Raw genomic sequence first — 24,258 nt, forward strand, 5'->3', positions numbered from 1 at the left:
GTACATATCAATAAGAAAACATCGATTACATACATGGAATCAAATCGAGAATCTAACCCACTCCCAACCTTTAAAGCCGCCAACAGGTACTTCAGCGGAACCATTGCGTGTGTATTTTTTAATAAAATACTTAAATAGAAGTACTTGATTTGCAAAAGGATTAATTTAAAGTGGCAATACTATGCATGTAAAATACACGTTGACAACAGCTCGCGAATCGATCCAAAAGTGGCGGTGTTCGTTAATTTCTTCTTTTGTTTTTCTCTTTCGAAAGAAAATTAAACAGGTTGCAAGGCATGTACAGCGATGTTGACGAGTCCAGTTTAATAGAGGCAGCGGAACCGGGCTAGCTTTAAAAGACGCTGCCAGTAGACAGTTACCTTCATAGTAGGATCGGTGAAGTGATCTAGTGGTACCTGTTGCAATCAGCGATATGAGGGTGGCGTGTGTGCTTACGGTGAGTGAATCTGTCAATACGTAGTGAAATACGCAAAAACAGTCTCATAATAATTATTTCAATCTCATAAAGACAAATCGTAGTTGATAGGAAAGATAGCTTTAGGAGAACATCTTTTGAATGAAACAATGATGATGTTTTATTTCTCGTGTTACGCTTTTTACAATTGCGACGTAGTAATCGTGACATTCGGTAAAATAATTTTTTTTATGATCGTAGGTTTGTGCTGCTTTATTAATGTCGAAATTGATCAGCGCGGAAACCGCGCATTCCAATAGGTACGTACGTACCATCTTTAAACCCTTTAACCCCTTAAAACGCTTCGTGATTGAAAAGTGTACGGAATATTTTTTCTAAACGCAGACAGGTAGAAGCTGCGAAGGACGATCTACCAGAAATCAAAGCTGAAAACGGCATCAATGTTAGTGAAATAACGTTCACCACGGTCCGACCGCATATGGTGTCTACAGGACAGAGAATGTACTTGACCGTTTATGCTACATCGCACAAGAAATATATAAAACCCCATCCAAGTCGAGCAATGATATTGAAGCTGCGTGGTCGGAATCGTTTTCAAGTAAATCGGCGTCGGAGGCAACTTGAATATCCTGGCGGCAAAACGAGTGGTCGTTTTGAGAAATCGTATAAGCTCAGTCAGAGCCACGTCGAGAATCATCAAATAGAGACTATGCAGGGACCAGCGGAGGCTTTCGACGAAGGAGCGATTCACATCGAACCGATATATCGGATAACCAAGAACAAGAACGTACTCGACATGATCGCGAATATATTTCAACGAATAATCGAGCCTCCAAAATCGGTTGGCCCCCTCGTTGGGCCCTTCCACTTTCCTGGAGTGGGTGACAAGGTGTACATAAGACTCCTGGATACGGTTCAACCGGATAATCTGGTCATACGATTGATTATGCGTTCACCAGTCGCAGAGATCGAGTCGCAGTTCGAGAAAAATATTCTCCCATCCAGCGAGGCGATAAAATACGATATCCCTCTGGCCAGTCACCAATTTCTTCTGCCAAAAGATGAATTAATCGGCTCGCACGAACAACACTGGGATGTTCACTCGCATCCTCCGAATAGTTCGTCGCCTTCCAGTAAGGACGTGGTTAAAGCTTCGAAATTTTCGAGTCAAAAGGTTTCGTCTGGGCGTAAGAATGGTCGCTCGAAAGTTGGTTCAAAGTCGGTTCGCTCTTTGAGGCCAGTTCACAGTTTGGGAACGTACAAAAACGTATACGTACACTTGAAGCAAGATGACTTAAACGGTGTTCAAAGAGTCGTCAGACTCAATGAGAGGCATCCATCTTTGGCATCATCGGCGAATGACTACATTAACTCTGCTCCTCGTTTCCAATTGGCTAATAAAAGCCACGATGGACAACGTTTTCGATCGAGCAGTGTTCAAAATTCGTTCAATCCTGTGAATATTTCGTCTGCAGAAGAAGTAGCTCGATTTAAATCATTTTCAAGTCCCCAAATGGTCTCGAGTCGCCAGATTCCGATCTCAAACAGTCGACAATTTCATTCTAAGAGTAATTATAACGAATCCACTCTTGGTAGTCGCAAGTACAGCATCGAATTCACAAGCAAGAAGATGAAGTACCTCAACATGGACGGTAGCGTCGAGTCCGCAATTGAAGAAAGCAGCGAGAAGAGATACAAGGACGTTGAATTGGGACCAATTTTTTCGAACAGGTCCATCGATCGCCAATGGACACCGATTACAGGAGTCAATAACTACATGAATGAAGGAATCGCATCATCGTTCAGTCGAAAAGAGGAAAACGGAAATTTGGAAGAAAGAACAGCTGAAAAGAAGAAACACGAAAGCGCTGCGCTTATGGCGGTGCATTTACGAGACGCCACTGCGAATAAAACTGGAATAATGTTTGAGACGGAAGAATCGAGTTATTGTTCGCAAGATGAAGACAAAAGTAATAGCTTCAAATCTAGTTTCGATGAACAGCACAGAGAAACATCGAGCGCAATTATTAATAATTCAACCAGTAATGTAGAAAATGCGTCGGGCATCGAATCGATCGTTAATCCGATGTTGCAATTGTTGCAGTTGCAGGGGGCGCAAAGAATCTTGACGAATTCGACCGAGACAAAGAGAATTTAAATTCAGAGGCAGGAATTTATTTTAGTTTAGTCTTTAATTGTTTCCTCTCTTGTTATCGTTGTTGACGAGGCAGTATTGTCAATTTCACTTGTACATTCTTTACGTTAGTTTTGTTTAGTTGCACTAGGTTTTTGTACTTTTTTTTTTGAAATATAAATAAAAGGAGAATACTTTTATTCGAATAAAATGTTACCAAGTAATCGATTTGTTGTCTTTTTGTATTTTCTAAGAGTAGAAATGTGGAGCCATTAATTTTAAGAAGTTGATATTACTCGAGGTATTTAATTTTTGTACAACATGAAATTTAGATTAGAAATTAATTAGAACGCGCTTGAACAGTATTTATTTTGCTGATTTCATTTATTATATTAAATCTTTTAGATAATTTTTTATTACATAAGTTATTAATAGTATAGAATTTGCAACTGAGAGAATGCCGAGGAAAGAAAGTTACTGATGAAGAAAAATATACCATCAAATATAAATTATAAAAACAAAATGCTCACATTCCTCAGATAACTGCCATTATAATTATTTTATGACCAAAGTAAATTTGGTTATGTTCGAAGGACAAAGTCACTTTCTTTCATATGATTTCGAATTATTTTGGCGCAATCATAAGGTTTCGTACAATATAAATATCATTGTAATCCGATGAGAAATTACAGAGATATAGTAAAGTTATTAGATGCGAAAATCAAAAGAAAAATTGTCAACGATTCGAGAATAATAGAAGTACTTTCGTAAAAGCGTCGAAAAATTATGGAGGTTTGCGCGGATTAACCGATTCTTCTTTTATCATATTATGTTTATCACACGCGTGTCATATGAATATATTCATGAATATTTTCTTGCCTGGTTTAGGTTTTCCATTTCGTCCATTTTTCCAAGCATTTTCCGAGCTAATTCTAAAATTTCTCAATTATCGATTCATTTACAAGCATAATAAGTACAATAGATAGGAGAGTTCGTGACTCTATTCGTAGGTTTCATATTTAATTTAGTTCGACACTCGAATTGCACGTTCAGTTAACAAACATTGTGGAATGGAAAATGTCGCGGAGAAACGCGGAGAAATGCGAAGAAAAAGTGTTTCTTATTCGTGTTGATTAATACCGCGTTTTAATAAATTCGACATCGAACTAATTGAGACATTCATTACTTCCCTGATCGGACACAGTTCTATCATAAATTTCCCTTAATAAAATTCCCTTAGTTCTCCATGTGTTAATTGCAGAATGATTAACAAATTGATTCAGTATTCAATTTATTATAATTCGTTTCGAGATAGCGATAAAGTGAAATGCGAGCCTGTTTACAATATATGGTACACGGATCTTAACACTCGGTTTAAAGCCGATTCCAGCTGGTAAAACGCGCGTACGAGAATCTAAAAGAAAAGTTCGTGGCGCGAATCCCGTGTAAAAGTCTATTGTTCGAAATGTTAGAAGATCTGGTCGTGCGCTCGCATGGTGACGGCCCATATGGTGAAAAGTAGAAAGGTGAGAAGGTAAGATACACGTGTTGGAATTTCTGTACGTTGAGAGGGGTTTCTCGGAACAATTTATGGAAACAATTTCGTCTCGATAATTTCAGTTGCATGTATATATACGTTAGATTCATCGTGGTCATGCGCAGATGCTCTCTGATTTTCAAAGTGTGTGTTCTGAAGGACTAAGAAGAAACGAAGAGATTTTGTCGTCATTCATTTAGAATGAGAACAAAATTTTTGGTACCAAATACTACTATGATTAATTAAACAACTTGTTGTCCGATGCCTTTTCTAAATTCAATATTTAGTAGCCGTTAATGCAGCAATATGTCATTCAGTTTAATTATCGAAGAACCGTTGATGTGTATTAATAGTACGTTCTGTTTATTTCCCTTTTTATTTCTCTGTGTTAATAATAGGAAATTATTGTAAAAATTAATTTCTAGTGTTTGATTTACTGCCATCCACTTAGAATGAATAAGATCAAAAATTTTTGTATTACGAATAAGTTAATAATAGAATATCGTTGTAAAACGTAATGTGATTCTAGTGTTCAATTTACTATTCTCTGTTTCAGTATGCATTCGCCGCACTGGCGTTGTTTGCGTTGCTGCAGCGATTTGCAGAGTCGTCAGTATTTGGAACCATTTAATATATTTAATTAGCGTTATTATTATTATTTCGAGGACAGGAATTGTATTATAATTTTCTGTTACAGAAAAAAGGTTATCGTGCATATTCCCTATCAAGTACGGAATGTGAAACACACGCATACGGTTTACAAAGTTCTACCGCATTATCATGAAGACGAGAAAAAAGATAGTTGAAAGTTAGAAGTTTATTAGAGATAGATTTAGAGTATGATAATTAGTTAGACAATAAGGAACAAATGTAAATTACAACCCAGCGAGTAACCAATAGATTCAAGCAGTATTGACGTTGAAGCAATATTCTATGTATAAAAGATTTATTTAAAATAATAATAAAACTCTATCCCCTTCTCTACATTGATTATTAATCAATATATTTATTTGCCAAGCTCATTACGTTACTTTCGACGCTAAAAGGTAGAAAAAATGTGAGACACACAACTGTAATCACAAAAAACTATTTCCGAAACTTTCAAAAGTTTCTATCCCCAAAGATAATGAAAAAGTATCCAAATAATGTAAATTGCGATTTCAAATAGCAAAAACTGTCGAAACAATCGCAATATGATTTCAAGCGCGTATGGCCACGGACGGTAAGACCCAATTTCCGCGTGGCAATGAACTTCCACGATCACATTGCCGCGTTTTTTAACGACATGGCACTCGAAATGGATTGGCAGATGAAGCGTATCTCATCGGAGCGGCGAAAGTGCTTGATGGTCCGTAAAATTTCGCGTGCAATTTCGCAGCTTAACAGCACTCGTGACTAAAGAGTGGAATATAAAGGAGAAGCATCCTCGACGACGTTAAACGACATTGAACCGCGAACCTTGGAGTTTCTTGCTTGTCATTCTTGCGTTGGAAATTATGGTACAGTATTTGCATTTTAAATTCATCCTTTTGTAAATCACGCACTTCTACTTAAATACTTTATTTTAGAAAACATCAAATGTAAACTATGTAGTAAAATATAAAAAATCTCATTCAAAAAGCAGATACAGATATTTATTTAAAAGTAATTACCAGTTCGTTAAAGTCAGAATATATTATGTAGTCATAATTATATAATTAACAGTATGCATGTATGAAAATTGTCTGTAAATATAATTTATATATACGTACATAACTTGTACGTATTCTGGTTCTGTTATAGCAGCTACTGGTGACTTAAAAAGAGCGGGTTGTTATTGTTTTTAAATAAATATCTGTACTATTTTGAATGAAGTTTTTGTTTCTTATTACCTTAACCTTCTCCACCCTCCCCCGTGTCGTTCTTTTTTATTATTTTTTTTTATTTTTTAGATAAAATATTTAAGCAGAAATAGTTGACTCTTTTGCAAAAAGGTGATTTTAAACTGCCAATATTTCAATGGAAAAAATAATAAATCTTGAGCATTGCCTTTGCCAAACAAAAATATTAAATATCGTTTCATGTGAAAGATAATTGACGTAACAGTGTTACCAGTTTAACATCTTCTCATTTCCCAGGAAGTCTTCAACTATTTGTACTTTTTTCTCCTGAATCAAATCGCGATCTACGGAGCGTCTTCAAAGCAGTAAGTAAATAATTCAGTCTGAAACGTTCATCGAGAGCTTGAAGCGTTCAATGTGTCACGCTTTCTCTAACGAAAACGAATGTCGATTAGCGAACGTCGTACTCTCTTTTTCGCTTGCAACAGTTGCGCTCACTTCCTTTCGCTCGTTTTCAGCGTGCATTTCAAGATATTGGTGCCGGATGTACTCAACCACCACGTTCACACGCGGCTTGTTCTCGTTCACCTTCACAAGCCAACTTTGAAGATGCCTAAAACCCAATCGAAATCCGTGCACCACTCGAATTGGAGTTCTTGGAGTTACGGCCGCCATCGCGATTATAAGTACAAGGATGACATCGAGTCTGAACTCGACCACGAAGACCATCGCATAGATCAGAAGAAGAAACAGCACGCAAAAGATCAACTCGAAAACGAGAAGAAACGTCGAGATAAACATTTTCCCAAGTACGACTATCATAAAGATTCTTATCAGCCGCCATCTTACGTTGAGGATAATAATTTGGAGCAGAAGAATCATAAACAGAGAGGATTCTCTTATGTGGTTCAAGGGAACGTGAAAAATTTACCTCCTAATACAGAAAATATCTCTTATAACTACGAAGAGGGGTATAGAAAGGGTTTGGAAACGGAAAGTGGACACATTCGAGCGGACCAAATGCATAAGTTTCACGATCATCACGAAGAAGAGGGTGAGGTCGAGAGTGGAGGGTTTAAGGAGAATTTTGAAACGAAAACCGATGCTGGAAGGTATTTGTTGGACGATGTAGATTACGAGAATACTAGAGACAAACGTCGAAGAACATGGTCGAAGATGTACGAGGATTCGTAGAGTTTAAAGCGTCGAGTAATTGTTCGTGAAGTGTATAGTTTTGTATATATCGTTTGAATTTACTGTTTTTGTAATTTAGAGAAAAGTACAGTATTGGTACTTTTAATTCATTGTTTTGCAAATTAAATTGATACTTTTCCAAATGAAATTCATCCTTTTGCAAATCAGGTATTTCTACTTAAACATTTTATTTAAAAGAACACTAAATGTATGTTTTCTTCTTGATATGACAAAGTTATTGGATTATTATAAATAATCCAGAAGAACTCTCTTGTTTTCTTTTCCTAAATATTTAAGTAGAAGTGCTTGGTTTGCAAAAGGGTAAATTTGTTTTGCAAAAAGGTAAATTTCAACCGGCAATACTATAATATTAGGTACAATACCGGAAAATTCTGTCCGATAAATCAATTCAAGTTTCAATAGCTTTAAACGCGAGTGATCATTTGAGACATAATATGACTATCTCTCTTTATCATTGCGTTTGTACAGATGTGTTCGTTTAAATTAGCGGAAACGCAAACGTCTCGTACAATTAAGAAGTGAGACGCGATCGTGTAAATATGGCTATCGATAAAATTCACTTTATACAAATTGACACTGTATTTTATATGAGTTCCGAGCTAGGCTGGAAAATTCTGTCGCATCCGCCATATTCCCCAGATCTAGCAACCTTCAATTGTCACTTGTTTCTTTTCTTGCGAAATTTTTTGGGGAAAAGAACATTCAAAACTGAAGCAAGCAAATGTCAGCCAAAACACTACTCGAGTTCTTCGCCTCTAAGCACAAAATATTTTTCACAAATTGCTATTGCGCTGACGAAAGGTCACAAGTAACGATGAAAATAAGATTACTATTGAATGGATAAAAAATGTTCTATTTTTTACAGTAGATCTAATACAAAGTGAGAGTGATCGGGGTGAGTTTTCAGGTACACACGCAATTTATTCAACTTTCTCGCGATGTAGTTATACAAGGACTATTCGAGTTGCAGTGAACAATATACAGGCAACAAAGTGTAACATTACAAAAAAAAACAAATAAACGTATAACAATATTTACAAGAATAGTACAATAGATCGATGAGAGACTAGGACGAGAGGTAAGAGGCAGGGCTACGAAGCCGATCAACACTCCCCTGGAAACACCAGTCAATAGATGAAATATTGTATAAAACAGTGAAGAAACTAATCACTTTAACGTGATCTTTCTTAACCGTTTCTTAACCGAGTGCTACGGACTTTTGAAGATATTCAACCGAAAAGTGCCATTGCAGAGTGATAGCGCTTCTGAACTGCTACGTCTCAACTGTTTATCTATTTACCAGTAGAGAATCTTGCGTAATCGTTGCTGTGCTATGTTTAAATACGTGCAGTCAATTTGGCTCTTCTTATCAAGTAGTTGGTACTTTTAAGTAGTGAGAAGATGGAGAACGATCGCGTCGTCTGGCACTCGGACGGTTAAACGCAAACCGTGCAAAAGTGTCGTGTGCTTGGGGAGTGATTCTTGGTCCCTTGAAACGCGGTGGCTCGAGTCCGTTAACATAGAAACTCTTTTCATATTCGACTCGAGGCTAGGATTAAACCAGGACAAAATGCAATAATAAACGAAAAATTCGAGTAAAAAACGCGCTTCGAGCAACCAGTCGACCTTTCCCGAAGAAAGCTACCGTATTCCTCCCAACTGGTGCGATCTGATCGTTAATGGCCGCCCCAATCTTCATGACCACCGGCACCGAATCCTCCGCCGCCGCTGATACCGCCTCCTCCAAGTTCGAGTCCGTGGCCACCGGCACCGTAGCCTCCACCGATGTCACCACCGCCATATTCGATGTGGCTACTGCCGCCACCGCCTCCGCCACCGCCGCTATATTCGATGTGGCCACCACCGCCACCGCCTCCGCCACCACCGCTGTATTCGATGTGACCACCACCGCCAAAGTCGTGACCTCCGCCAAGCTCGTGGCCGCCACCTCCTAAATCACCGCCTCCAAAGCCACCACCGTGACCACCCAAATCTATCGGATGGCCGACGGTGTAGCCCAACACTTCGTACTTATCGCCACCTCCGCCACCGTGGTGGATATGTTTGGTGATCGTGTGCGTGTGGTGGATGGTCTTGATCTTGTAGGGCACGTGAATTACCACGTGGTCGCTGGAATGATTTATCGGATGGTTAAAGATCGTCTTCAACTGTTTTTAGTTTCGCTGTTTTGCTGTTCTTATAAAAATCGTAGAAAGTGTAGAATATAGTTTCTTGTTTGGCTTAGCGGTGGTCTTCGAGATTATTTTGTGGTCGTGGGAAATGATATTTGCGAGTTTGAAGAAACCCTTGCCTGGCAGTGATCAATCATTGTACTATGATCGATAACGTAATAAAAATATTTCGTATGTGTCAACCGTTTCAAAAATGTCCATTTCAATAGGAAATTTTGGGGCAACATGCGTTTCTAAAGAAGTTTCGAGAAATGAAGAATAAGTTCAATCAATTTTGATGTCCTCTTAAATAGTTGATCGTTTCAGTCAGGAATAAATCCATACTTGTTAAAATAATCGTTAATTTCAATGATTGTGCACACAGAAACCTTCGATTTCCTAGGTCATCGGACAGGAAGAAACCAAGTCGAGCAACTGGTCTTGTTTATCCTTGCTCTTGATGGCTCTCGAGAAAAACTGAGTACCGACAAGCGGGAACTCATGGTGAAAGTGTAACAAGTGGATTCAGTTGCGGTTCGTTGAGCGTGTTCTATCGATTTATAATTGAACAATTGCTTCCGCGTGGCTACAGACTGTTTCATTTAGAGTTCGAATATTGGTTGTGGAAAAATGTAACTTACTGTCCGCCATGATGCCCCGCTGAAGCCAAGCTGACTACCGCGACAACCACAAAGACGGCCTGAAAAAGATTAACTAATCAGAATGCATAGATTTAAACGCTTGATAGTAAAACTTTCGCTCGAAGAGATATTTGAATAAGTTTAGATTGTGTCTTTCTAAAGCGCATTTTCGTGTATTGATCCTTTGGTCCCCATGTAATGGCGTCCTCATAATAAATACTTGGTGTATCTAAATTTTGTAAATTTTATTTTTTGTAAGCGTTGTCGTCGCATTGATTTTATTCGACAATTGTGTGGACCTTTCTTGTCAATTTCCTTGTTATCACGGAACAAAAATAAAGATTTTCTTTCCAGTAATAAATAATTCGTGGCCGCAAGTGTAAACGAGTATACATGTATTTGTTCAGAAACATTTCACTGAGACAGATTTGTCAATGATACTAATAATTATTAATTTACTAATAGAAATTGTTCTATTACAAGCCAGAAAGAATTTAATGGGAAAGCGATTTGTCTGCAATTATACGAAGTTGTCTTTGAAATAATGGCGGGAGGTAACGCGTTAAAATTCTGTCCCGCGAGTAAACTTACCGCGATTTTGGTCATCGTGTTGCGCCCTCGAAAGCCCGTTCCGTTTTAAACCGAGCGTGAAACCAACGCTAGCAAACGCAGAAGAACTGAAGAACGGTGGAGACCGGCTGCCGGTTCCTTGTTCACGATACAGTTGGTGGTTTAAGCCGCGGTTTTGATCTGCTGTCGGTTCTGCAGACGACCGGTGCTTTTATACACGTACGTGATTCGACTCGGATAAGAATGAAAGGGAATCTTTAGCAGTCGTAAGCCGAGCGCGCGTGAAAGGAGTCGGAGAGTTAACGGAGAATACGTGGCAAAAAGTGGAGAAGCAGCCCCTCCACCGTAGGCGCTGCTACCCTTCACCTCGATCCGTCGTTTTGCTTGTTTTCCTCTTTTTTTTTTTGCACGGAGAGGCCAGATCTGTTCCGATCCAGCCCCCGCGCGTCCCATTGCCACCATCGCGAGACTACGTTCCGTAGTCTTTTTAATGAAAGCTTGACTTGGCCGGGTGAACGGCCAAGATCAAGATCAACGTCGTAATACGAGGTGGGTGCTCTCGCCGGCGTTTCACTCGTTTCTCGCGTCTGGGAACGAGGAGAGCGAATGCGTGTCGGTTTTTACAGGGAGGCGATCGCGTGCAGTGAATGCGATTCTTCTATGGAGGACTATGCACCTGATCGCTTGGAAGCATTTCCTTTTTTTCTTCATCAGCACTTTGAATTCCGAATTATTTGTCAATTATCTTTGGTAAATACTTGCTACTACTTATAATGTATTAGAAATTTACTTCAAAGTATAGTTCCACGCACGCACATCTTGTACCATAAAAATGAAATTGCCAATAACATTTAACGCAAATGAACAAAATAGTAGCATAGAAATTTATACATAGAATTTTAATCAATATTCTCTTTTCCCAGAGGCCGTGGTCTCGATCTGAGATGACGGTACGGGTGTGGCAATCCCTTGGTGCTCTAGCCACATGATTCATCAGTAGAGAATTTTGCGTTATTGTTGTTATGCTATTCTTGTGAGCGTCGGAAGTTAAATATAGCTTTGGAACTTTATCATAATTTATATTTATGAAACTAACTATGAATTTGTTTCTTTTTTTTTGTTCCTTTTATTTACCGGCCTTATTTTCTTGTCCTTGTTTTCATAGTGTTTCGTTAACAAATTGATCTTGGAAACGTATCTTATTTAAGATTTATGCGAGGTGTGGAATGCGGTTCGAAGTCAAGGTTCGAAGGACTGTATCGATCCTAATCTCATTTTCAAGAATTTCAAGATGTTATGTTCCAGGAAAGTATTGGTTCAATCTTTCTATCAAAATTCACGAAAGATCCTCAAACTTTTTAATTTCTAATTCTCTATTGGATAGAAAAGATATTCAGTCTTAGATCAAACCCACTAATTATTCAGGATTGCTTTGTATGATGCAGAACAACTTAATGTCGAAGTGAAATGCATTCATCGATCTCATACCACCGACGGAATGCGAGTCGGGTCGGCGAACGAAGTCAGCGCTGTCATAATGTAATTACAGACAGTAATTTCAGCTTACGAGTTACGGCTACCATCGGGTTTCTCTTGTCGATAAGTCGCATGAACTTGCACCGCGAAGTCAACTAAAAATCGTTATTATCTTCTACGTAAATTCAAATCTAAATCTAGGATCAGTAGTAATTAAAAAATGGTAATTGCGCATTAATTGTATCAACCACGATTTCGAAATTTCTCGACTAACACTCGACAATCACGCATCACCATCGATGTACCAATTTCATTCGAAAAAATTCCAATATATCACGAGAACGCATAACGAGCAATCCTTGCTTGACGACTTAATTATCGTATAACTCGATGTTTCGTTCCGAGGACACTTTCCAAACATTTGCATAACACCTGTTGTTGGACAATTACCAGTTTTGTAAACTGTCTGTGCTGAATGAAACAGGGAGAATGGATTTTGAGGAAAGTCTAAACGTCTACTAAACTAGACGAATGCTAACGGAAATTACTTCCATTCGCTTCTATGTTGCATGGAAGAATGTTACACATTCTAGCTGGTCGAGTTGCCAGCAGAAGCGAATCGTGACATTGTAAATTAGCGAACAGAGACTGGGTGACGCCTTTCGAATGTTACGTGCATACTGTGGCCCTGTTACGGTTACGATCCGTTCTGAACTTGATCTTAAACTCAAGTTCGAACGGGGAGTGTCACGTCCTTAGCTTCGGCTTGCGCTGTTACTTGGTTTGGATACCGAATTCAACTATGTATTATATTTATTGATGATGATCTGGTGACGTATTGAGTAACAATGAGTAGAGTGACGAAGGCAGAAGAGTCTTAAAGAAATCCAATTCTATATTTTTTCCATATTACTTACTGAATGATTAGAGAGTAATTAATTATTATTAAAATAAAGATTCGCTGTTTTATCTTTTATATTTTATTGTTAGCCGTAAAGTGCATATTTAGATGTAAAATAGATATTTTCCATTTCTTTTTAATTTCCATATTCTGTTTTTCTACAGTTACTTCCGTTCATTTCCTTACATTTTTCTTTTTTATATTTTTACTGTCACTACATATTTTTTTATATTTTTCGTACACACAATTGTATGGAAAAACGTACAGAGAATAAGAAATGTACGAGATAAAGTAATGTACGTCTAAGCTTGAAAGTCAGTGGATCGCAAAATCATTGTGAAAACGCATCTGTTTCTTCGACTGAAGATGCTGTTTCACCAAGTCGCGCTGAAATGTACCCTTTTGCGAAACCGAATCGTTCGATCTTCGAGACAAGAATGAAAGATGGACGCGTTAAACCATGGTCGTAAGTCGATCCGTTCCAAGATCTCGGGGCATGGTCGTTAGACGATAGGAGAAAGGAAAACCAATCGCCTCGTAAAACGTTACAATTGCGCTTGCGTTGTGTGCATTCCAGAGGAAGGCAGCGTGAAAAGAGAGTTACGGACCGCGGGACCGTGACAGTGACAGTGACTGTGAACTCTCTACTCAAGGAATTCCATTTCGACCCTTCGCGCTTGACGACTTTTATCAGTAGTTAGAAAATGATTTTATATACAAATTAATTTACAAAAATGTTACATTTGAATATATTATCTTATATATTGTTATCTTTCTTTCGTTGGGAAAGGATTTTATTTTCTACTGGTGTTCCGCTAGGTGTCTATTTTGAGTTATTAGAGTCTCCTACTAGAGAATTATTAGGGCATCACTTTCGGATTCGCTATTATTCCGTTACTCTCATTTTTTAATAGTTCAAAATTAAATTCATCTTCGTTCGAGCTAATTTCACATCTGAAATCCATGTTTGTAGTGCGTCAGAAGTTAAAATCAGTCGATAGGCTGATTTGAACAAACCATGAGTGAAAGGCATTCACTCTTATTTTTCACTTTATTTTACATAGGACGAAGGGTGACGATGGAGAAATTGCCCCATCGTTGTTCCGGGCTATTTGAAAGAGTAACAAAACTATTAAGAGTGTTTGGTGAGTAGTTTTCTTTGTATGACCAATTAGAGCTGCAGTGTGAAGTTTATTGGACGACAGACACTTTCTCTATTAAATTACTATTGAAAATAGGGTACAAAAGGAAGACGTTAGAAAAAAATCCGTGTTTGTAGTAGACTTTGATGGAGGAAAAGTTTATGAGTATCCCTTAATCATGTTTTACTGTGAACATCGTTAGATGGGAAATTTAATGCAGATTCAAAATATATTAACGGTTGTTTACACACCAATTTTCTAAACTTAACTCAACTTAAACTATAGCTTAAATAATTATACAATTCAGAATCCTGAAAAGAACTTGGAAAATTTAAACTGAATTATATGTTATTATAATTAACACTAGGACCAGCCGCAATAAAATTATTCAATGTCTTTTTCTTTTCAAATTAAATGCAGCGATAATTAAGTAATGTAAGCGTGAAAATAATTGAAAGATCATTTTAATTTGTAAAAAACTATTACTATGTAGAGAATTCGTAAGAATGAATTTATAAAATCTCCACTGGAACTTTATTACGAGAATCTATGTATGTATCTCGAAAGAAAATTCTAAACGACTCGGCTGTTTTTAGGTGGTCTAGTATTCTTATATCTGCGCGCGTAGACCTTTACCTTGATACCCTTTTTGGAGAAGGTAATTTCACGAAAACGTTGCCAAGGGCCCCTGAAAAAGACAATCACCGAACAGGTGAGGTTCGTGACTATTTTTTAATTTAGACAGAGCGTATCCTTCTCTAAATTTTAATTTTTATAATACATATTCTCTAATAATATGTTTAATATATATGTATATATAAAGTAGAGAGTTTATAGATTGTATGATATTATATTATATATAATTAATTGATTATATCATATATTTTAGTTTAAAATATTGTTTATTCTTATTTAGAATTTGTTATATCGATGATTTATTGTCTTATAATTATTCGTTTGAAACACCTTTTAGAATCATAGAAAAAAGTAGAGAAAGTGAGAAGTGCAATTTATGGATTTATGAACAGAATAATGATAAATAATGATGATAATTAATGCCGGGGAAAGAAGTACGGTGGTACGTTGAATTGGTATGAGGCAGATCTACGAACTGATTTGGATCACAGCCAAAATAATTAACCGATGATAATGAAAATTTTTCTTCCTTTTTCTTTCGTTAAAATTTACGATTTATTGGTTTTTCGTTTATAAATTAATGGCACCTGTAAATCGAGACGACAGACATTAGTTCACTGAATGATTAATTAAAGGACAGTGCAGCTCGTTCTTTTGTTGTACTTTCGAAGGCGAAAAACCAGCTGGTCAAATGGATTATTCGAGAAAGTGGATTTCGATATAAAATTGACCGAAGGAGCAAGAATTTACAATAATGTAATAAGAACAGCTTGTTGAAATTCCCCGGAAATTTGCCTCAGAGCTTCCTTTCTCCGTTTCCATTTTTCTTGGCATAATAAACGACAATTACACCAAGTCTCCCGCGAAACATCTGACTAATAACAGGCTGCTGCGCCGTGAAACTAGGAAGTTCCTTCTCTGAGTCACGGTTAACTGTTTAAACTTGCTCGCCAGTTTTATTGCATTTTTAACGACCTTAGCGACTCCATCGGCCGTCGTGGACAGTAGAAAGCGACATGATGGGCCTCGAAGACCTTTATTTTCGATCTCTCGTTAACCCATTCACTGCCAGGTAATTTATTTAGGATTTTGTGATGAATCGCGACCAAGTCGTAGCTAACTGTTTTACTACAGACGTTTAGTACGAGATATCTTGTAGTTATCTCGGCAGAAATGAATCGGTTGATCTGTTATTTTCATGTTGCGATATTTCGAGCTTTGCAATTTCAAACTATGCCGAAGGACCACTCCAAATTAGGTCTTGGAGACTAAGTATTTGGTTTCATATTCCATCTGCAATACAATACTAGTATCTATACGATTTTATATTTCCAGACGACTCAAACTATTCTACGTTCCAAGTGAATTTAAGTTTTTGGTGTTCTATGATGCTAACTACGCTTCTATGTTTCAAATGATTTTGTGCACAGTTCGAAAAGTTCGAAAATCTACAACTTTTAACTAAGTCGTTGGGAGCAACGAAAGTGGCAACGAAAAGTATATAAATAAATCAACCAAAAAGTCTGTTAGCACGATAAAGCAGAGAAAGCTGAATTATAAGGACCGGGAAACTGCACGTACCATGGTCTCAAAAAGTTCTTGCTGCTCTAAACTGAACTGAACTAAACTAAGAATTATTTAGACATGAACAATAAATAAATCAAGATGGGGGTGAGAGGTATAACCATTTGGAACCATTCAAGTTCAAGACAGTGGAAGATTATGTCTACGGTGTGTGTGTGTATTATGGAAAAGCGATTTCAGAGATTTTTCTGACAAATAAGGCACTCTCTCTCTCTCTCTCTCTCTCTCTCTCTCTCTCTGAAATGTTTAGCTTATTAGGGAATGATTTTGCAAGGTTTTTTCTCCTCTTTTTCGATTCTCAGGCATAAAATGGTTTATGGTAATAAATTTTTTTGGAACATTTTGTTCTAAATAATTTATCGACATAAACGATCCAATCGAACTTTTAACGCGATAGCTTTCATCATTTGTTTTTTATCTCATTACAAGTGCACCTTGAAAATCGCGTAAATTTTAAGGAGTGAACGACCAAAGAAACGTTTTCTTCTCTCAGCCGCTCGCATAAGAAATTCCATCGCGTAAATGGGTTAATCGAAGCTAGATTGCAAGTCTTGCTGTAAGAAGGGACAGATACAAACGAGCGATGATATTACATCCATCGCGCGCCAGGGAATAGACGACAGGCATTCATCGTTCGATGATCTTCGAACGTGTAAAGTTCCTTTTTGCTTTGTCATTTCGGGTAACGCAAGGATGAACTACTTCGATGGAATAAGAGAGTGAACGTTTTCTGTTTGAAACGCGATAGGAATGTCGAAAAGTGGATCGGGGACGTGGCCTGGGAATTGAAATTCGAGTTGATTCGAACCACTTGACTCGAATTTTTCTGTTTGTTTTCATCAAAGTTCCTATTCCATAACTAACAAAATTTCCTTCCATTCGTGTAGAATTATTATTTCGAAAAAATTCATAAAACTGTTCAATTGAGCCGAGTATATTTAAAAACACCCAAGCTAATTACATCGATCTTGTGTAACGCATTATTCGGAAGATAAGGCTAGTTGGAATTCATAATGCTAAGTACAAGGCTACTAGATACCCAGAATTCAAAATACAAGACAGCTAGTTCCACTCGAAAGCCTATCAAATACACACACACACACACACACACACACACACACGCACACGCACGCACGCATGCACGCACGCACGCACGCACGCACACACACACCAAGCATCGTCTCCAATCACAGAAATATTCCCACGTCGTTCCATCCACGCATCCCGCACGACGACCATCTAAATATGATCTAGTCTGTATTCGCTCGACGCATCTCACTTTCATATATCCAGAACGAGCAGCGTCGTTCTTGTTGTTTGCATTTTGGAAAGCACAACGTCGACGAGGCGCGGTCGCATGCGTCAGCCTCGTGCAGGCGCTGTTCACACGCGGCGAGTGTGGTCCGTTTAAGTGAACGCCTAGAAGAAGAAAGCGTTGATTTCCCCGAAAACGAAAATGTCCGTTTCGTATCGACACGCTAAGCCAAGCCGCCAATCCGTTCCCATCGTCGCGTAGGTTCCTGGCGGTCGGGCGATCTCTTTCCAGGGCCGTAGCCGGCCGGTGGGAGGCGACCGCTCGTCCACCAGTGATTATGCTCTTTTTATCTTGTATAAAAGAGAACAAGCCTGCACGAGTCTCTCGCAATTTGTCTCTACCAGCTGGAGCATAAACGCATCTGGGTGCTCGGCTCCAGTTCTGAAGATAAAGAAATAAACATAAAGTAAAGCACAACACGGCCACCTCGCGCTGTGTACTCTGGCCATTACAATTTACTGGGGTTCGATACTACTGTTAACGAAGCTTTTCGTTTGTGAAAGGTTCTTCTCTGTGAGAGATTCGCAACATGCGGTGTTCGGTAAGTAAAATCTGGTTCTTAGCGTATTAGGAAGGGTTTTGGCACTGTTTAACTTTTTCGTTACGAGAATCGATTATGATCAATGTACATGCGACGGGTTGTGTTTACAAGCGCCGATTTCCTATGAATTCACCGTTCTCAGTTAAATTGCCGAAAATTATAGTTTTACTGATATAATTATTATATCGTAAACGCTTTGTTTATAATAACAATCTTCGAGAGATATATATGTAATAATTATCCTAAATGTTTTTATTTATAATATTATAATTGCAAAATCCGAGCATTGTCCTGTTTAAAAAATTTAGCTAATTATAAGTCCCAGTTAAATTACTGACAATTGTAGTTTCATATAATAATTACTTAAAACTGTATGTTTTATTTATAATAGTTGTAAATTCGGAGGCCGTGAACTAGCTGCAACGGAAGGGTTAAATTGGAAGTAACTAATTTGATATAAGATGAAATGGCATATGAAATTTTTTTGCTATTTTTAAGCGATAGAATATTCGAATTGCGTCGAAAGAAGTTTTTGCAGATCTTTAATTATTATTATATCTTGATTTGTAATTTCTAAGTGTTCAAATTGGAAATGGATTTAATTTGTCGAGTATATGTATTGTACACATTTTAAGGTACGGAAATATCGGAGCATTTCAAAGTGATTATTAATTTGCAACAAACAATAAATGAGCAGTCTATTTTGAAAGTAGGACAAGTTCATTAAAAAAAATTTGAAGATAACAATAATTATAGATAAAACTTAATACGATCGCTTTGTCTGTAAACAATTCATAGTGAAAAGAAAAAAACATGGATTTGCACCACTTTCAAAGTAAACGGCTCAAATATTGTTTGCGCTTACTTCCTGACCCTCGCATTGAACCGACAACATTCTTATTACATGCTCCATTATCCGTGACTTGTTCATCACACGATCGAACACGATTATTACTTTTTTTGTTTACGACGCATTAGATTCATTAGACTAACCATACGCGTTTCTTCAAACATCAATCAACTACAAGAAGCACCGATTTTATATCACAGTAATATAAACTTTTTATCATTCGAGTAACTAGCTATCAATGTTCACAGGCCTTCTGTGTCCTGGTGTTGGCAATCAGCGAGCCTTTACTCGTCTACGCGTAAGTATCAGTACGGATCTTGTTATTTGACCGTGTCAAACTGAAACTTTATCTAATTAGGGGGCGGAATTACGAATTTCTTTAACGGGCTACAATTTCACGTAACAAAGGTCACGATTTCTGTTTCTCAGAGGCAAAGCGGTGCTGGTTATCCCACAGCGAACGAGGAGAATCGCCGACGGACCGTCATGGCAGTCTGGCCCGTTGCGTTACAGAAAATCACCCTCTGGCAGCGAGGTTCATTATCGTAAATATTACAGTCCCTCGACGAATTATGAGTCGAAGAAATCTGTGCACGGAAATCCGCACTTCCCTCACGGAGGAGACGATTTCGATCTTGGCTACGAACTTGTGAACCACGTGAAAATTCCTCATGGAAAGGGTATCAATCACGCGCTTACCTTCGGAAAGGGTTACGTCCCTTACGACAAGATCAAGGGTACTTTTGCTCTTAGTAGTGACAGGTAAGAATACTGTTCTTAAATTATTTGAAGAATTAAAATTGTGCTCGAAAATTACTTGAGGAATTTTCTGTGCACGACGGTTTAAATTAAAGAATAATGAAAAATAACATGTCGGAGTAAAACAAATTACATTAAAGCAGTGGTTTTGAAAATGTGCGCCCTAAAAGATTTGCACCTTATGGTCTTCTAACGAAATATGTATCCAGATATAAAAATATAATAAATATATCTTATTTTTACAGTAACTTACTTATTTTAACAGTTCAGACTAAATTATTATAACATATTAGACACTTTATTGTAGGATTTTAAATTTAATTAAGGATTTTTAAAAGTGTAAGAACCGCTGCATTAAAGTCTGAAATAGGTTTTTATCAACGAATGTCGAGACATTTGCAATTTACTTGAATTGTCAGTAGAATGATCAGTAACATACCCGTAGTGCAGCCTTGTCTGACTACCAGCGGAACATTCTACTGCGGAGCGACCTTCCGAGTCGATCAAACGATCTATCGTTCCACTTACTCAATTCTACTTCAGCAATATTCAATTTTCATGAAATATTGCTAAATACTCTATCCTCGTACTTTATTAAAAATTCAAATCTTAAACTCGTTAATCCATTCGCAGCACGATTAAATGCATTTAAATGTTAACCTTTTTGCATTAGAAAGTAAACAAACTTTTGTTAAAGAAACAGTTCCTAATTAATAATTACTCGACTCTAGCGTTCCTCCGATCATTACACAACTTCCGACTTTTCAAATCTGACGCTATCTCTTCGTGCATTCAGTCCTTAATTTTTAGCGAGTCAGTAGGCGTTTCCGTTCTCCGCCAACTAGTCACTTTCGCGACGGGTATTTCCTCTCCGCTTTCGTTACGGTGTCAAACTTTGTGGACTCTGCTTGTCTTTCGGTCCCTTAAATCCACGAGGTTGGGAACCGAAAGTGTTCGAGAGAAGATCTCCATCGCAAAGCATGAGGAAGGTCTCCGTGGAGTTTTAGTCATTTTAGACATAATATTGCAAGCTCCCAAAATTCAAGGTGTATCAGCGCGGCTGTCGAACACACGGGTCCTAAAGCCCCTAATTCCCTCTCTTTCTGTTTACAAAATGAACTTTTCTAATCACCATAACTACAACAGGCCGTCAAGCTCGCAAGAACACAGCTACGTGGTATCAGAATACGCGCCCACAGCCGTCACTTCTTCCGGTTCCGAATATATATCTTCGGAACACTACGAACCATCGCAATCGGAAACGCTCTTCCCCGACCAAAAGAGTGCTCTCAACTACAATGAATGGGACGACCAGAAGAAATTGTACTCCTCCAGGTCCATCGAGAAAAGCTTAACAACGAACAGCGCCGTCAAGTTTGGAGACTCTAAGAAGGATCAGCTTCTTAATCTGCAGCAGAAAGCCAGTGAACTGTACAAGAGCATCGACTCTCAGCCGCAAGATGGCGTACTGTTACCATCCGGGATTCCGTCGGCTAGTATTGGCGGCAGTAAAGAGGGGATCATATTGAGAGACATGGTGGCCTTGGACGAGTACCAGCAGAAGCTCCAGGAAATGACCAAGTCGTGGCCGCAGTTCTCAAACGCGGTAGACACGGCAACTTTTAGCAACGGCTTTCAGAACCATCAGGTGACCGCCAGTTACTTGACAGGCGCATCTCCAACATCCAGCTTTGGTTCTTCCAGTTGGCCAGTGAGTTTCGCCCAACCAAAGCAAGGTTATGACGTTAAAGAGGACACCATGGAGCCCCCGCACGATTTCAGAACCATGCCTGTGCAGACTTCTTACCACACGTTTCCTGTTCCGGTAAACGTCGCGTTTTCGGGAATTGGGCAGATGATTCGTGGTTAGGGGACTAACGGTTTTGGTGTGGTTAATTTAGGCGCTTTTATGGGCACACTGACATGCATGGAGGACGCGAGTACGGACCCATGTGCAATTAGTTTACGCCGCTTGCGAGGAAAGGAGAAATGGAGGAAACCTTCGGTAGAAAATTTGTAAACGCTCCACTTTCTGCAAATCATTAGGAAACTATCTACAGATTTGGACAAAAAAATGTTAATTAACTGACGATGGGTATTTACAGGAAGGTTATTAATTTCAATGCCATGGAGTATTTGCATTTGTATCGTTGCGGTGTCATTAGCACACGGTTGCTAATATGCTTCTCAACCTTTCGGTGAAAGTGATGTTCCTTGTCAATTAAATTGGTGACGAGTTGTTAGGCGAAATAGACTATTCTCTTTGTGAAAAGTTTCTCGGCAGCTGTGAGCTGTTATTCTTCACTTTTCATATCGAACTGGTTGTTCCAGTTCCAAACTTTTAATCGTAGGCATGTATCGATGGAGGCTAGAATTATTCTTATAAGATTCGAAACAATGCAGTTTTTAGTATTTAAGTGTCTATAATCGATACTATTAAGTCGCCGATTAATTAATAATTGAACTCTCTTAAAAAAATAACTGGAATTGTAACACAAGTATTTGATACACGGAAATAAATTTCGAAACCGTTTTCTTTTTTAAGAGTGAATCGTTTTTTAAACGATCGTTTAACACCAACAAATTATAATTAAAAAGCATAATGCCAAATAAATGATCGAACATATCGAAATCTGTTCGTCGATCATCTGTTAGCATTTAATTTGTAACGCGGTCGGTATTTTGAAATTCCACCGTTTCCTTGACGTTTCGTGGATGATTTTTTAACGCGCGGAACGGGCTTGGGTCCAGCGATCTGGTTCAAACAAGAACAAAATAATAACCGAATGCCACGGTCGCGAGGATCATATCTTTCCCGTTTACTTTCACTTTGTAGTCCGATGACCGACTCAACGTTCGAAAGTCGTGAAAGTCGCTCTATCGTGTGCAGCTTCTTTCGATCTTTTCAGCCAGGCTGCCTCTCGACTTCCTTTTAACTTGATCTTAAGAAGACGCTCCATTAGCCGCGCGGCAAGGTTTATATGCACGTCACTGTCGAATCGCAAAATATGCGTTCGATGCAACAATCGAATCTGAATTTATATTTATATTTCTCAATGAACCTTCTGATCGATCTAATTCGACTTTTAACACATTGCAAACGGGAAACTGTGATCACAGTCTCGGGAAAAGAGACATTGATAGAGGAAGACTGTAATCTTAGTTTTGGGACATTGCAGACAGGAGACTATGATGATCATAGTTTGGAAAGAAAGAAGCGGGAGATTATTATACATGATAGAGGACAGTGAATCTTTTATTTAGAATACTAAGTTCCTTCCTATCTATAACATTCGTAAATTATTAACTGTTAACTAGCACGTGGAGAAAGTGGATTTCAAAAATTATTTATCGATCAAAAACGTGTAGTTAACAATTTTAGTATTTAATTGCTGAAATGTGAAATAAATAGTCGATAATTTTTCGATATGTGTACGTTATGTGTAAACGAGTAAAATGCGAAACGTTTTATAGATTAAGAAAAGAACGAAAAGATGAGATTACGGAAGAAAGGAATTCGAGTTCAATGGCATTGTCATCTTTTTTGGTATGAAAGGAAGTATCAAATTCTGATTAAGAACAGGAAGGCCCGTTGATGTGTATCCCGTAGGCGGTAAATAACGTCTTCCTAAGGGAGCGAAAGCTCGTTAGATTTCTTACTGAGAGAGATCATTATGGCGCGCAGCGTGAACCAGTCTGTACGAAGAGAAATGGAGAACAGCAAGAAAGAAGCAGGAACAGGTTATACGTGCATACTGATACGACTGTTGCAAACAGTCTCATAACAAAAGGGCAGAGGGAAACGAAAGTAACCTTTTAACGTGGAGCTAGTCCGATCTGAAGGCTTATATGGTACTATTATACAATATTTAACGAGCTGTTTTACGATCAGAGGATCGTACTTGAATTGTGCATTTATAACTTCATTTTTTTAAATATATTCTAATTATCGACGATTTTTGTTTGAAATATTTCTTAATAATTTATTAGCTAACATTTAAAGAATTTTTGAAGAATAAAATTTAATCCTTCCACAATGTAATTTGTAACATGTATTCCTTGGCAGATGATAATAATAATTACAAAATGTTCAACAATGTTACCTGGAATAATCATTTCTGCTCGTTCCTTCCAACCAATTATAGCTAATCCTAACAAAAACAAATATTTCATAGAATAAATGCACGATGTTTAACTGATAATAGGGCTAAAGGGTATCCATTGAACGCGAATCACACTTTCTTTGTACAAAACGGAAACGAACATTTCTTCAAGGCGTATGAAGAGACTGTAATAAATGTTAGCTCGCTTATCTTTTGGCCTTGCTGTCACAATTGCTTCACTTTTCCGTGGAAAGCGAAATGCTTCTTTCTATTATATGTACATGGAATGGGAAAGATCGGCGCGTTGCAACGAAAGTGCATTCGCCTAATCGATGATTAAACAAAACGCGCAATTAGTGTCGCCGAGAACTTCTTGACGAGCGTTCGTTTAAATAAACTCGACGCGAACGCAGTGAAATTGCTGCAT

At 38.1% G+C, this 24,258-nt stretch overlaps 4 protein-coding genes across 4 annotated transcripts; 3 read left to right on the plus strand and 1 right to left on the minus strand.

Moving 5' to 3' along the window:
- Positions 1-433: 433 nt before the first annotated feature.
- On the plus strand, positions 434-2,594 carry LOC143432104 (uncharacterized). The gene is made up of 3 exons (XM_076908911.1): positions 434-457; positions 677-735; positions 821-2,594. Exons 1-3 carry the CDS (start codon positions 434-436, stop codon positions 2,592-2,594), a joined length of 1,857 nt encoding a protein of 618 aa, XP_076765026.1.
- A 1,484-nt stretch (positions 2,595-4,078) lies between these two features.
- LOC143432105 (uncharacterized) lies at positions 4,079-7,121 on the plus strand. Its single transcript, XM_076908912.1, has 4 exons — positions 4,079-4,096; positions 4,664-4,720; positions 6,225-6,292; positions 6,446-7,121. Exons 1-4 carry the CDS (start codon positions 4,079-4,081, stop codon positions 7,119-7,121), a joined length of 819 nt encoding a protein of 272 aa, XP_076765027.1.
- Positions 7,122-8,743: 1,622 nt separating this feature from the next.
- Positions 8,744-10,607, minus strand: LOC143432100 (uncharacterized). The gene is made up of 4 exons (XM_076908908.1): positions 10,546-10,607; positions 9,955-10,013; positions 9,049-9,272; positions 8,744-9,015 (listed from the first exon to the last, which is right to left on the minus strand). The coding sequence occupies exons 1-4, from the start codon at positions 10,558-10,560 to the stop codon at positions 8,819-8,821; spliced, it is 495 nt and encodes a 164-aa protein (XP_076765023.1). The 5' UTR covers positions 10,561-10,607; the 3' UTR covers positions 8,744-8,818.
- A 7,500-nt stretch (positions 10,608-18,107) lies between these two features.
- LOC143432101 (uncharacterized) lies at positions 18,108-21,709 on the plus strand. The gene is made up of 4 exons (XM_076908909.1): positions 18,108-18,119; positions 19,218-19,267; positions 19,399-19,731; positions 20,875-21,709. The coding sequence occupies exons 1-4, from the start codon at positions 18,108-18,110 to the stop codon at positions 21,596-21,598; spliced, it is 1,119 nt and encodes a 372-aa protein (XP_076765024.1). The 3' UTR covers positions 21,599-21,709.
- Positions 21,710-24,258: the final 2,549 nt, after the last annotated feature.

This window comes from Xylocopa sonorina, unplaced genomic scaffold (assembly GCF_050948175.1).
Source record: "Xylocopa sonorina isolate GNS202 unplaced genomic scaffold, iyXylSono1_principal scaffold0027, whole genome shotgun sequence".
NCBI classification, from domain to species: Eukaryota; Metazoa; Arthropoda; class Insecta; order Hymenoptera; family Apidae; genus Xylocopa; species Xylocopa sonorina.

Coding starts and splice junctions, on each gene's coding strand:
- LOC143432104 (XM_076908911.1), top strand. CDS start 434: ATGAGGGTGGCGTGTGTGCTTACG. Junction 458..676: donor GGGTGGCGTGTGTGCTTACG/GTGAGTGAATCT, acceptor TTATGATCGTAG/GTTTGTGCTGCTTTATTAAT. Junction 736..820: donor GAAACCGCGCATTCCAATAG/GTACGTACGTAC, acceptor TTCTAAACGCAG/ACAGGTAGAAGCTGCGAAGG.
- LOC143432105 (XM_076908912.1), top strand. Junction 4,721..6,224: donor AGCGATTTGCAGAGTCGTCA/GTATTTGGAACC, acceptor CTCATTTCCCAG/GAAGTCTTCAACTATTTGTA. Junction 6,293..6,445: donor TACGGAGCGTCTTCAAAGCA/GTAAGTAAATAA, acceptor GCTCGTTTTCAG/CGTGCATTTCAAGATATTGG.
- LOC143432100 (XM_076908908.1), bottom strand. Junction 9,273..9,954: donor GCGGGGCATCATGGCGGACA/GTAAGTTACATT, acceptor AAATCATTCCAG/CGACCACGTGGTAATTCACG. Junction 9,016..9,048: donor AGGTCACGACTTTGGCGGTG/GTGGTCACATCG, acceptor GTGGTGGCGGAG/GCGGTGGCGGTGGTGGCCAC.
- LOC143432101 (XM_076908909.1), top strand. Junction 19,268..19,398: donor GAGCCTTTACTCGTCTACGC/GTAAGTATCAGT, acceptor TCTGTTTCTCAG/AGGCAAAGCGGTGCTGGTTA. Junction 19,732..20,874: donor TTTGCTCTTAGTAGTGACAG/GTAAGAATACTG, acceptor TAACTACAACAG/GCCGTCAAGCTCGCAAGAAC.